Below are 13,783 nucleotides of genomic sequence, written 5' to 3'. Positions count from 1 at the left end.
GGTTTGATTAGTTCCCAGGTGTGTCTAGTCATTTTCCGCATGTGTTCCATGTCCCTGTTAATTTAGTCATGCCATCCACCTGTGTTCCCCCATTATCCCTTGTATATAAGCCTTGTCCTTTCAGTTCTGTTTTGTCGGGTCTACCTGTCTACTTGTTACTTGCCACCTGTTATTTGCCACTTACCTTGCCTATGTTTGCTTTAATAAATCCTTGTTTTGTTTATCCCTCGGCTCCGTGTTCCTTCCAGCAGCGTAAGCCGTGACAATATTAAGCTTACTGATATTTTAAATACTATTGTGGGTTTCAATAGATAATAGAAGGATCTTGGTAAACATCTAAGATTTGAATAATTGGTTTTTTAATATTATTACTATCATTGTATTTATCTATTTATTCGCTTGGGGGATGCACCAGTTCTGTAGAATGGCTGGTAAACTAATTGTTTAAGATGTTAAACTTTATTTTTAATTTTTTATTATTATCATTATTTGTGTGTGTTTAGTTATACTACTGTATCCAGGTCATTAATTCAACATATAGGCATGTTTTCAGTTTTTGTACTCCAATGGGGCACCAATAGATCACATTTTGTATGGCTTTAAAGTCAGGTTTAACTTAACCTTGTCACACTATAACTGTAACTGTGACAAATCATGTGAAACTCATTATAGAAGAATGAAAGAAACGACAAGAATGCATTCAGGTGAATCCCAACCACTTCTAAACAAACAGGAAGCATGCCACTCTATTATTTTAACTCAAATTGAGTTCTGTCTCAATCCAGCAGAGGGCAGCAGAGACGAAGTCGAAACAGTATGGAGCAATCAATCAGTTGTTATAATTCTCATTTACAGCCAGCCTGGGAAAACCATTGCTTCATTTGACAGATCTCTAAAAAGACTTCTACAGTAACAAGAATAAATATCAATAAGTGTTCGTTAACATTCTTTTACTAAATATGAAACTGTGAATTTGCAAACTATGTTACTGTTATGTATTGTAATGTAAAACTTTGTTTGGGGTTTTATTTAGGGGGTTCTTATTTAGAAAAAGTTAAACAACCTATATCTTGGGATATAAATGTAAAAAGTCAGCAGTTTGTTTAATTAACAGCATTTTTTATTCATTGTGGTCTGTCAAAACACAGTGCTTGTTCTCTAAAAATTTAGTAGGCATGAGGTAGAATTTAAAATGTATTAAAAAGGTGTGAGCAGTAAGATGCTTGTTTTCTGCTGTCATTGCAAAGGTCAATGGAGCTAATATTCCTGCATGCAAATATGTTCTGAATCTGATCACTATTGAGTCCTTTGAACCATTTTGGTTGTCCAGTGTTGCAGATATCACAAGTTTGCTTTGTCTTGCCAATAAACTGTACAGTCTGGCGTCTGAAGTGATTTTTCCTGTCAGGATGAATTGTTTCCTTCTCCCTCCCCATGAATTTGACTTCCTGAGGGAGACTCTGAATCCAACACACCTCTGTCATGATCTTCCTCTTCTTCATTGCCCCTTCTTTTATCTTTCCTTTTCCTTTTTACACTTTCTGCTGGCCCTTCCCAGGACACCCCACCTACACAGACAGGAAATCATGTTTCATCAGTGTTATTTCAAATCCTGCCACCAGATGTCAGTACAACAGCAGCAAAGTCATATAAGTGTTCAACAGAACCTGTCACAAGTATTCTAAAGAAAATTATTGTAAGAAATATCACAGTTATGATAAGCATACAAGAGGTGAATGAAAGTTAATTATGATACCCACTGTTTTTGACGTATGGCAAAGAGGAGGGACGGAAGTCTTCCAAAAGTTCCTCACTTCTGAATCCAATTAAGAAGCAGTAAAAGGATAACAGAAACAGACATTATTATGGAAGCTTATTATTTTAATTTAATAACTTACTAATGCATCAAACATTCGATTATAACTACAGTAACTCCAGAATGTATTTGGACACTTAAGTTATTCTTAAAATGTGAGAAATGTAACCGCATTAGGTGAAAACTTATCAAAGTGGCATCTGAAAGCAACTAGCATGGTAGCTAACTTTTCTGAACTATTTATGCAATGAATGTCAAGGTTATTTTTAGTGGATGCATGACGTCAGTTACCATCAAGATCAAACAGGTGTCCTAGCAGAGGATCTAATGCAAATGTATTCATGCATTATTGGCAAATACTCATAAGGAGAATCTTAATCATGTGTACTGTGCTGTAAAAAATAATGCTTATTCAAAACATTTCTTACCTATCTGAGGAAGTTTGTCTCAGCATGTTTTCTGACCAGGAACCATGTTTGACTTTCTGCGGAGAGAGAATGATAACTGATTCTCATGATTACAGTTCCACTAAATTTACTTACCAACCACTGAGGACTATGCAATTTACAAAAGTAACGTTATTAATTTCAGAATTAGGTTACCAACCACAGTGTGATTTAAAAACAGCACAGATAAAAAATCAGACAGACAGATAGACGAATCTACACTGGCTGACCTGTGTGCCTATGCTCAAGGATTTGGAGGCCGGTTTGGGAGATGGACACGGGGAAAGTGAATGTCTTTTGGGAGGAAGGGGAGGGGGTAAGAGACTGGAACGAGGAACTTGATACTCCTCCTGTGATATCTGAAATAGTGAGAGAGGAATGAAATTAAACAACCATTAAAGTCAGAGTGAACTGAAGACTTGCACAGAATCAAGCCTACAATTACATTCACATTTATTGCATAAGCAGACGTTCTTCATAGGAAAGCAACTTGATGTATGATGATCATACAATAAAAGCTAGAGAATACAAAAAAGCTAGTTTCAGTAAAAACGGCATACAATATTGCAGACAAGTTTGCTTAATAAATCGAGAAAGTAACAAATCGCGATTATGAATACAATACAATTTATAGTACAGCTCCAACAATTGGTCAATATTAAAATTCTGTTTAAATGACAAATGAAATAAAACTTTGTTTAAATGAATACATGAATAATAATAAAAATGTAATCTTAGCATTTTGCTACAGGTGAATTTAGTCATCACAACATTTACATTAACAGTATGAAAAATGGATATTCATTTTGAGATTTATTAAATATTACATTTAACAGTGTTTTATAGATGGACTTTACATGAGCTTTAGATGGTGGCAAAGGTAATCTAAATAGGTAATAAAATTAAGTTAAAACTGGAAATGAGCATTCACAATTAATATCTATAAACAAATTGAGAAAACTGTAATATTGGCTGATAACTGATACAGAACAGATTATGCAATCATCTATAATCTAGCCATTACACTGCTGAATAATTGTATAAATTGTGTAAAAACTATCTGTTTGTTTAATGTAAATGTATTTTGTATGAAAGGACAGTGTGAGGTCTAGGGGTCTTGGCGTTTTGTGTAAATTTGGTTGGTTTTATAAAAAAAAACAAGCAATGGAAATTCATATTTGAGAACTCTAAGCACACAAGAATCAACATATAAGAGTAAAATCATAATAAAAATAATAATAAATAAATGTGAATTTCATATTGCCAAGCAAAGAATTCCTGATTCCCATATTACACACTCTTGTCACCTTTTTCATACAAGCTAGTTTTTTCATCACCAGCTCCACATCCTCATGATCATCCTCCTCATCTTCGTCTTCCTCCTCTTCCTCCTTCCCCCCTGCCCTCCTGTCTCTCGCTGGCTGGTAGGGCTCAATGAGGATGGACTCTGTGCCTCTGATGTCACAGCGGCAGTAGGGGCACGTGTGCCCGTCTGACTTCTGCACATCAGAGGGAGCGACACAACTTTCACATGCAAATTCACATACTTATTTAATGCTCCCAAGGGCATCCTTCTCCTGCACATCACACCACAAGAAAGACTTGCTTATCTTTTGACATCTTATGAGAGTTGCACTTGTCTTTGAATGTGTAAGATGTAGAGATACAGAAATGCATCACGTCCTCTCATTTTCTAGGGTAAATGTTATCTTAACATGCAATGAAGAGTGACTTAAGAGAAGTGGAAAATCAGTCACACTGCACACATATGCTTGATCAAACACAGGCAGGAAGCTTGAGCCAAAATGTCAGGTCATGCTGCATGCCACTGTGGCAAACACAATATTTCATGCGGAACTGCTTTCTGAATGACTTTGCTTTATGCAAGCATGTAATTCTCAGTTTATGTTAGTGATTTATTTCAAGTAAAAGAGTTGTATTCTAATGAGTTCTATTTAATATGTTTATGCATCAACAACGGAAAACACAATCATGTAATCATGTATAGCTGTTCTGAATGTGGGTTTTTGGGTGTTACTTGACCATGACTGATTGTGAGTGTGCATGCAAGTGTGAATGGAGGTCTGAGCACAATAAGAAAATGATATACCTGCCAGCCAGTCAAGCAGGGCTTGCACAGCAGATGCCCACAGGGCTGAATGCGAGTGTCCTTGTCTCGTTCTGTGCAGATTTTGCAGAGCTGAAATGTGCTACCAATCTCACAGTATAATTCATACTGCTCCTGAAGAGAGAAATTCAACACATAAAGGATAGAGGAAAAAAGTGCATCTTGTATTAGAGACACACAAAAAAATTGCTAAAAAAAAGAGTATATGTCAAACTCTAATTTATCAGCTTTTAAGACACACATGCAAAAAAAAGAAAAAGAAAAGAAAAAGAGGATTTAATTGAATGTAGTATAGTACAACATTATTAATATTATTAAAATTTACATTTTCTTGTAACATGCCCCCCCCTCAAAAAAAAACTAAGCATTGTAGTGTTATTTTAGTATCACTGAGATACTATTAGTTTTTATTAATATTTTAAATCAGTTTAGATTTCTTTTATTTTACTTGATTTTAGTATTTTGTTGTGTTTTTGTCATTTGATAATTTTTTGTTTACATACACACACACACACACACAAATATATACGTGTGTGTGTGTGTGTGTGTGTGTGTGTGTGTGCGCGTGTAAATAGCTTTTAAGCTATTTTGATTTCTGTTTTAGTCTTAGTTATTTTAATACATAAAGTAATTGATTAACTAAAAGATTAACTAAATTCAATGAGATAAAAATAAATTAGCTGAAATAAAATGTATTTATATCAGTTAACATTTAGTTTATTTGAAGAAAAGACCACGTTTTTATTTGGTTGAGGTATATATTACCTCTGTGACTTTGACTCGACCCTTGTGAGTCGGACTGCACAGGCTGTTGAGGTCAGGGTTCACATCACGCCCATCAGGATACAAATAGCTGTAGATATAAGCATCCAGATAATGATTACATTATGATGTCAGATTTCATTTCCATGTACTTTTTTTTATTAGATTTTGAACTCACCAGCCCTCTCTGAAACCTTGTATGAGTGCTTGGTAAAGAGGTGTGTTTTGGGGAATGGTTTGCACAATGTTACCATCACTGGTCACATGACCAATCGCCCACTGACCCATTTGTGTGCAACTGAGACGAAAGATGTAGCTGTGGAGAGAGCCAGTAAGAGTTCAGATCTAAACCACTGTAACTCTAAGGTTAAACCTAGATGAGCTATCCATAATATTTTTGGTTTATCAGCTCATTTGGGCTTTGTCATTGTCTTACCTGCCAGGACGGTGTCTGTAGTGCTCTAGTCGGACCTTGACCTGGTCGTAGGTGAGAAAAGCCATGTATCCTGGGTGAGTTACTGCTAAATGATTCCAATTTCTTAACAAAGTTGACCAGGGCTAAAGAAAACCAAATGCAAAAAAAAAAAAAAAAAACACTCCATGAGAACCATGACGTGATGTTCTATTGCAGACAACTTTTTATTAATAGATTAGAAGGCAAGAAACTTTAACGTCTATAATAAACAAATGTTAAAATAATCTAATTTTCATGCTTGATTTATTTTATATGATTTATTTTATCAAACATATCTAATAAGTCATGGACTGTTGCTGCTGTTTTTAACAAAAGTTCTGCTCAAGTTTAGGATACCTGAAAAAGCCTGGTGAAAATATCAAACTCAAAGATGGATATGTGATCGTTACAAGTGAGATCAACTGTGGACTTCAAAGCCATGGCCTCCATTCCCTCTTCAAAGTAATGAACCCTCCTCAGCTGCTGTTTAAAAATGGTCCACTGCACTATACATCTGAGAGAGAGAGACATAGACATAGACAGAGAGAGAGAGAGAGAGAGAGAGAGAGACATAGACAGAGAGAGAGAGAAAGAGAGAGAGAGACATAGACAAAGAGAGAGTTAATGATCCAAAAATGGATGCGTACATCTGAATCTTCAGTACACGTTAAAGTAAATTATTTTTGTCATACTTGTGTCCAAAGGCTTTCCTCCAGAAGTCTTTGGCCTCTGTCTTTGTAATTCTATAAGTATCACCCTGAAATCGTCCACCAGGAAACAAAGTTTGTAGTTCATTCAACATGTGGCTGAACAGCAGTGACAGCTTAGTAAGATTTCTCCTGAAATAGAAAGAATATAATATTTTTTACATTAAAAAAATACATATTTTGTCTGTGTACAAATATTACATAGTGAAACACATCTGTCTGTATAAAGTGTCTAGAAGTACTAGGTGCACAGAAGAGCTGTGGTGCTTTTTTGTTTTGTGCACAATGATAATTGTTTTTTAATGTGTTATAAAATCATGTTAACAAGTTGCACAAACATACACCCAAAAAGAAACAAAAGACTGACATAAGCACAATGCACTCTAACGCCTAGAAACAGGAAGTAGTACTTTGATGCATCCTGTCCTGAGTGTCTGTGGTCGGGCTGACAGAATTTTCCATTACTAATTGATCAAAGAGGTTGCCATGGTAGCATCAGCATCCTCTACGCACAGCACGGCACAGATCAGCACCTCTCATCTGTTATACTCGTGTCACAAATGTACATAATTAACTCAGACTGCATAAATATAGAGAAAATAAATGTATTTATTAAATGCACACAACAGTACAGATGTAATATGCATTGTTTTTTAAAAATTGTGTAGTAGGTGATGTTTCAACGTGTCATCGTATTATGATGTCTATTGTTTTTTCAATGTTGTAAATAAGGCTATTGGAGTATTTTCTACAAGAAAATACTACTTCTGAAATGTACTACTACTTTTGAGTGAAAACTGTTTAACTGCAATATATTTTTTTCAGTGTACAGTTTAGTCAGTAATAAATCTTAGAATTGACATTCCTTGAGTCCGTTTCTGTTAGGCTCTGGATAATGTGGCTTTAGTGTGTTGAGATGCATGTGCATCTAACTTGGGTGCTAAACTGACCAACCATGGCTTGTATGCAACAGATTTTTCCACTCAGACAATATGACCGCTTAGTTTCTACTTTTATCTCTAGTAGCTAAGCCACAAAGCCCTCATTTTTTCTTACCTTTTATCTGAGCAGCCAACAGAAAGTACAGCGCTTCTGAGGCCTGAAGTTTCCTTTAGTCACGTTCTTAAATTTTCCATCACATACTGTCCTGTCCACTAACCATGTTGCCATGGTTTAATCGCTGCCCAGCAGTCATAAATCAGGTGAAATGCACTCCATGTACTGTATTAGGTTTTTGTGGTCATTTCGTTCTCTCTTATAAATAAATCATTTGCTTACAGGGGAGATATAATAGGCTATTTCATGCTTTGAGGAATGGGGGGGACTGTATCTATTTATCAAATATATTATCTTCTATGTATTTTGTCAGCATGTCATAAGTGATGGACACATTGTGATACTGCTTGTATTCTTTCAAACTTTTCTCAACCCTAAAGGTGCAGCTGTGACATGCTGTGTGAAATATTGAACACATTGGCGCTCAAGTGGAAAGAAGTAAAAAAAAAAAAAAACCTGCGACTTGAAGGTCTTGCTATTCAGCTTCAAACAGAAGAGAAGTTAAACAATTTGCAGACATTGCAAACAAGCCCATTATTTACTTTTACTTGGAGATAAATGAGGAGCAGACCAAATATTATATCTTTTGGGTCTCAGGGATTTTATGTTATTCTCTAATGTGATGTATTATTTGAGGAGCATATTTCATTCTCTCTTTTTTTGCCGTGCATAAACTAAAATAATACCATTAAAAATAAAGTTATGTTTTGTGATCAGGAAGTTATCAGAACGGCCACTGCTGTGCCGAAACATAACATTAAACTGCTGGCCTCCATCGCCAGAGGAAAGTTTCCTCCATTTCCATGATAATGCCCCACTATACACACTGGTCATTAGTAGTCACAGCAGAGCAGAGACTTGGTCAAGACTCACCACAAAGTCTAAATAGGGACAGCTATCTTTGGTTTCTTAAGATTGAAAATAAGGTGTTTTTTTTTTGCATTCAAGTTGTTGTTAAGGTTTATAACAGGAACTTTTTTCTAGGATCGTTTTTCCCTTGCAAAACTGATTCCCATCTTTATACGTGTGTGGACATGTCAGTACTTATATTTACATTCTTTCAAGACGTTTTTGCTAAGCATTGTAATTCTATTTATAGGTACATGTAGCGTGCCGTGCAAATGTTTAATCAGTATTACCATTTCATTTTATGACCTAATTTAAATACTTTTTCTACCACTACTTAAATAGTTTTAATACTTAATGTATTTCTGCTCCTTTTTGACAGTCTTTTTTTTATAATAATTAGATTACAAAAACCAAAGGACCATTATAAGAGAAGTGGTGATGAGTCTTGAATTAAAGTAGTATTGACATTTCCAGATTCTTCAGTTACCAAAAAACTTATTGCATTTCTGTCCAAGCTATATGGTAAATTTTTGGTAAACAAAACATTTTAGGTCTGCTCTATTCAAGAAACCTGTTAACCAATTTAATTTATACTTTATCTCTCTCTCACACACACACACACATACACACACACACAATCTAAGGTTCTGACGTGTCTAAATCATCTAAAAATCACTTTGTTCGCACAATTAATGTGTAGTAGAGAAAGTCCACTTTTATGCATGTAACCACTTATGATTGGTTGAGTTTATGGATAGCGTCATTTTAAGCAGAGCTAGCATGAATGAAAAGATGAAAATCTCTCACCACACACACTAATTTATAATTTAATATATGATTACATTTTATTTTGATAATCCACAGATAATCCAAGTCAACCTAATCTCATTAATTTATAACTACATGTCAAATTACCCACTTTAGAGAATTGGTACTGTTTGGTTAGGGATAGAGCTGGGTTGATATGTACTTACATATAGTCAGTAAAATGTCCATTAAAGAGAAGTGTTACCTTATAAACACTATATATATATATATATATATATATATATATATATATACACACACACACATAAATATATACCCAATCTTCCAAATTTTGATTTTTTGAGAGTCTTTTTTTATTAATTTATTATTGCAAAGTATATCATCTTGTGTCTGTTTTTTTTTTAATCTTTTAATATCTTTCAGTCCACTAAATTATGATCATCTCTGAGATGTTCTGAAGAACACACATACCAAGTCCAGTGCTTAGACTAAAAACTGACCTCTGTGCTTCTTGGGTTTTCTTACCTGTAGCTTGATGTCTCTTCAAACATCTTCTCCTTGCCATCCTTAAACAGTAGCACAGCTTTATCTGCCTTGTCCAGCAGGTGTCGAACATGGATCCTCAGATAATCACCCTCGTCCCCTCGTGGCACGGCCATCATGGAGCCCCTGTAGGGAGCCCATACTTCTGTCAGGTGGATGGCGGTCTCCGACACTAGTTCGGGAAGGTACGGCGGGCTGTTTTTAAGACCCAACCTGGGGTTGGTGCTCAGTTTATGCAGTTTGTCCAGTCTCCTGAGAACTTTATCAAGAAGTTTACGGTCCGTGCTGGTGGGGGACTGAGACATGGACTGAGAAGTGTCAAGAGCTTGACTCGAACGTCTAGCTGTTGCCATGATAGATGAGATATATCCAATGTGTCACACGTGGAGTGCTAGTGATGATTCTGCCATGTGTCTCAATCAACAGTCATTGAAAATAGTGTTGAAACAATCACTTCCTACACACAATTAAAGTGTAGTTGATGTAGATATCCTCTTATATGCATGTAACACCTGATAGGTTGAGTTTATGCAAAGCGTCATTTGTAGCAGAGCTAGTCTGAAGAGATGAAATCCTCTGAAACTATAACTTATCAAATGACCAGATACAATAACAAATTAATTCACATCTCCTTTATTCTCAGAAAAGTCATCTATTTTAAGGTAGCGTGATTTATATGAAAACCACTTCCCCAATAACTCTTTGTCCTGTTATCACAGATGATGATATTTTGATAAGAAAAGCTCAAACGCAGCTGTAAGTATGATGATTTCAAAATGAACAGTCATCTTACCACTGCAAAATAATCCAGTTTAAAAACTTTGTGCTGCCCATGTCAAGGTCCGCGGGTCAGATGAAGTGCGAAGAAGATTTGTCATCATTGCCACATTCGTTTCACAAGAAACATTCTTCCCGAGCAGAACAAGAAAAGCTGACTTACCCAAACAGCACATGCGCCACACCTGACAAAAAAACTATGCAGGTTGGTTTTAGCAAAAAATAAAAAAAGGTCCTCCACAGAAAAAAGATGCAAAGTTCTAGTCATGTGTCTTTTTGCCATGTCTCCATTACAAAAAAACAAAAACCATGACACCAAAAATAGTTGAAATACTAAAGCTTTACTCTCAGATCTACCGGCCTCCAGGTCCCACCATCACTCCACCCATACAGACATTTAGTGCTCTTGCTTGCTGTGATTTCTCTCAGTCTGTCTGATTGTATCTCTGTGTCCTAAATTTTGAAGAGGCACTCACGCTCATGCTGCTTATGGACAGGAACTCAACTGCACACATTCACCTCTCTTTCTCCCTCTCTCTCTCTCTGATCAGTTTCCGGGTAGCTAACAGGCAGACAAACAGGTTTGTTTTCTTTGTGTGTGTGTGTGAGAGAGAGAAAGAGAAAGAGTGGGAGTGTAAGCCGAGCAGCTTGGGCTGTGTGCAGTTGGGACGTTGTTTGAATTGTGGTGTATTGGACCGACCATGTGTGAATGACTTCCTGAATACATAACAAATGAGAGTTTCTATAGGGTTTGCCTTAACATGACATTAGATTATTGCATAATTAATACTAAAATGTATAGGCCTACTATATTGTTATTTTGATGCTATAATGTTAAATAAATGTTTTAATTCAAATTCTATATTCTATATTATATCTATATATTATAAATTAATATATTAAAATAAAAAAATATATAAAAACCTAAATAAACTAATAACAAACAGGTTTTTTGAAAGAAAGAAAAAGATGATAACTGATGAAACCAAAGGAAGGAAAATGATTTAAGGACTATATTATACAATATTACTAACAGCTAGTAACTGAAGACGTTTCTTGAGATTTACTTCAAACAGTTGATCCTTTGTTGCCCTCTAGTGGACAACAATTGATTAGCATACTTCTCCGACAATGCAATAACTTTATTTATTTATATACCTTATTTACTTATTTACTATATATATATATATATATATATATATATATATATATATATATATATATATATATATATATATATATATATATATATATATATATATATATATATATATATATACTAATTAAAGTAGGCCTATTATATGGGGGATGGGTTTCAGATTTTTTTTTTTTATCTGTATTTGTTGTGATTTATAATAAACATCTGCTCCATTGCTTCTTTCATATGTAATCATATAATATGTATTTGTATGGTGCAAGAGATAGTACTTAATCTATTTAATTGAGTTGTAGTTATTTAAAACCGTAACAAATGTTCATTTTCTCTCATGGGCAGAGGGCGCTGCTTCACAGCATTTCAGCATCAGTCAGAGACTCTTATGACAGTGACAGAAGAGCCAGACACCTTCTGAAAAACGTCCAAGATGTCTTTAGACTTCTTAATGAACGATTTTGCCATCTCTCTATGTTGTTACATAATAAAAGTCCGCCATGTCCATCCAGCATAGCAGAATAAATTATATGGTTCAAATTTTACAAATTGAATAGGCCTACTATACTGTTTTTTTTGCATGTTTGTTTGTTTTCTCCTCTGAAGACAATGTATGAATGGTACATGTAAATAGAACATGTTCTGGTTAAAAATACTTAATTAATTAAATTAGAAAACTGACTATATGAGTGTCTATGAGATTGGATTAAGGTACCAAGGACATGAACACTGTGTGCATTTAGGCCTATTGTCTTTTTTTTCTCCCTCATGTCCCTCCAGGATTTAACAAGTAGCCTATATTTCAGCTATATTGTCAAATGTATTTTGATTATGCAGCAGCAAACCTAAAGCTAAATTGAATTGCGTGTTCAATTTAATTAAAAAAAGTTCATTTGAGATCCTGGAATGTTCTTGTTGATCTTCAGTAGGCCCATGGGAAACTAGCTGTGATTCAGCATTTTGACGTTAGGCCTATTGAATGTCATCAACTGACAAGTTCAGACCCACCACTCCTCTTGGTGTTTTAGGGACTTTAAACACCCAATTGATTTATTTTTTCCATTTGCTGTTCCATACCCGCTCAACCCCACAATTAAGGAAAGTCCCAAACTGACCCAGGTAACACCAAACCCCTGGTGTGAGTAGGAACTAAGGCTAGTAGGGTGTAGGTGGAAAGAGAGGGGTATGACGAAGGTTTTTATTTGCACATAATCTGATACTTTTTTTTTTTTTTTGATTGTACAATGGGACAGATAGATAGACAGACAGACAGATATATAGACAGATATCAGTATCAATCTCCCAGTAACGTTAGCATTTTTTCCCCCCATTTTATCATTATTATTGGTTATTTCCATTCCAGTCGTTCTAGGAATGTTCTCTTTGGGTTCAATTTTGTAACCAAAAAACTTAACGTTTTCAGAACGTTCTATGAACCAAAACATGTATCTGGGCTAGGCCATTACAGGCTATTTTTAAGGGATCTGCATGGTCAGAATGGGGGTGCTTTCCATATAAGATGATGAGATAGCGTATGAAAGTCAGACATTTGTTGTTATCGGTTTGAGTCATAAATTTGATCTCTGATGTAAAAAAGGGCCCTATTTTATCCGTTCAATCAGTCACTAATGATCCGCTGACCGATGTGAATGTGGTCAAATACAGGAAGACAGAAGGCTGGGCCTGGCAGGTTTCCCGACAGCAGCTGAGGGAGATCCCCGCCGAGATCCAGCCGCTTCCTACCAGGCACCAGAGTGAACTTTAAAAAAGGCGCAAGGCTGTTGCTACACACCTGTTCAACAAAATCTCGCGACACATTCATCTGCTTTATGATATGAAAACACAAACATTTGCCGACATACATAAGAAAGAGTCAAAAGACAGATTCAAACACGCTAAATATTGAACAACTAAATCGAAACCGATTCCATGTTCCCTTCCAACAACAACCACCCAAAACGAAACTTTGACCTTATACGACGAATAAAGTGATACTTATTGCCAAGTACAAAGTAACCTACTAATAAATACTTAAGTTTTCATCCAAACTGCAAAGAGCTTCAGCAGCGGGTTCTGATTCGTGTCTCAAATGTGTGGCTTGTGAACGATTCAGTTATAGCTGAAAGGGGAAGCCCCACAGTTCACTTACCCACCTACTTCCTAATTTGAGTGAATGAGAGAGGGAGACTCTGTGAATTTAGTTCAGATATAGAGACAGCACAGCGCAGGGGTTATCATAACTGCAGAGCGTGAAAAAAAAAAAAAGATAATAATAGTTATGCACATGACACATTGTCATTGCCCGAAAATTTAATTATTCTAATTGC

General features: G+C 35.6%; 1 protein-coding gene across 1 annotated transcript; it reads right to left on the bottom strand.

Moving 5' to 3' along the window:
- Positions 1-1,098: 1,098 nt before the first annotated feature.
- Positions 1,099-10,309, bottom strand: cblc (Cbl proto-oncogene C, E3 ubiquitin protein ligase). Its single transcript, XM_059567886.1, has 12 exons — positions 9,512-10,309; positions 6,299-6,445; positions 5,964-6,120; positions 5,589-5,710; positions 5,331-5,468; positions 5,156-5,243; positions 4,373-4,504; positions 3,570-3,761; positions 2,493-2,621; positions 2,245-2,300; positions 1,761-1,816; positions 1,099-1,568 (listed from the first exon to the last, which is right to left on the bottom strand). The coding sequence occupies exons 1-12, from the start codon at positions 9,880-9,882 to the stop codon at positions 1,405-1,407; spliced, it is 1,752 nt and encodes a 583-aa protein (XP_059423869.1). The 5' UTR covers positions 9,883-10,309; the 3' UTR covers positions 1,099-1,404.
- Between the last annotated feature and the right edge of the window lie 3,474 nt (positions 10,310-13,783).

The sequence above is a fragment of the Carassius carassius genome, chromosome 15, assembly GCF_963082965.1.
Source record: "Carassius carassius chromosome 15, fCarCar2.1, whole genome shotgun sequence".
Classification (NCBI taxonomy): domain Eukaryota; kingdom Metazoa; phylum Chordata; class Actinopteri; order Cypriniformes; family Cyprinidae; genus Carassius; species Carassius carassius.
Note: the sequence above shows the minus strand (reverse complement) of the source record. Positions and strands in the feature narration are given on the sequence as shown.

Bases quoted from the DNA above. Each gene is read 5' to 3' on its own strand.
- cblc (XM_059567886.1), bottom strand. From the start codon at position 9,882: ATGGCAACAGCTAGACGTTCGAGTCAAGCTCTTGACACTTCTCAGTCC. The intron at 5,244-5,330 runs GTGAGTTCAAAA...TTATATCTACAG, and splicing joins CAAGGTTTCAGAGAGGGCTG to CTATTTGTATCCTGATGGGC. The intron at 3,762-4,372 runs GTATATCATTTT...TCTGATGTGCAG, and splicing joins CCTGCTTGACTGGCTGGCAG to AAGTCAGACGGGCACACGTG.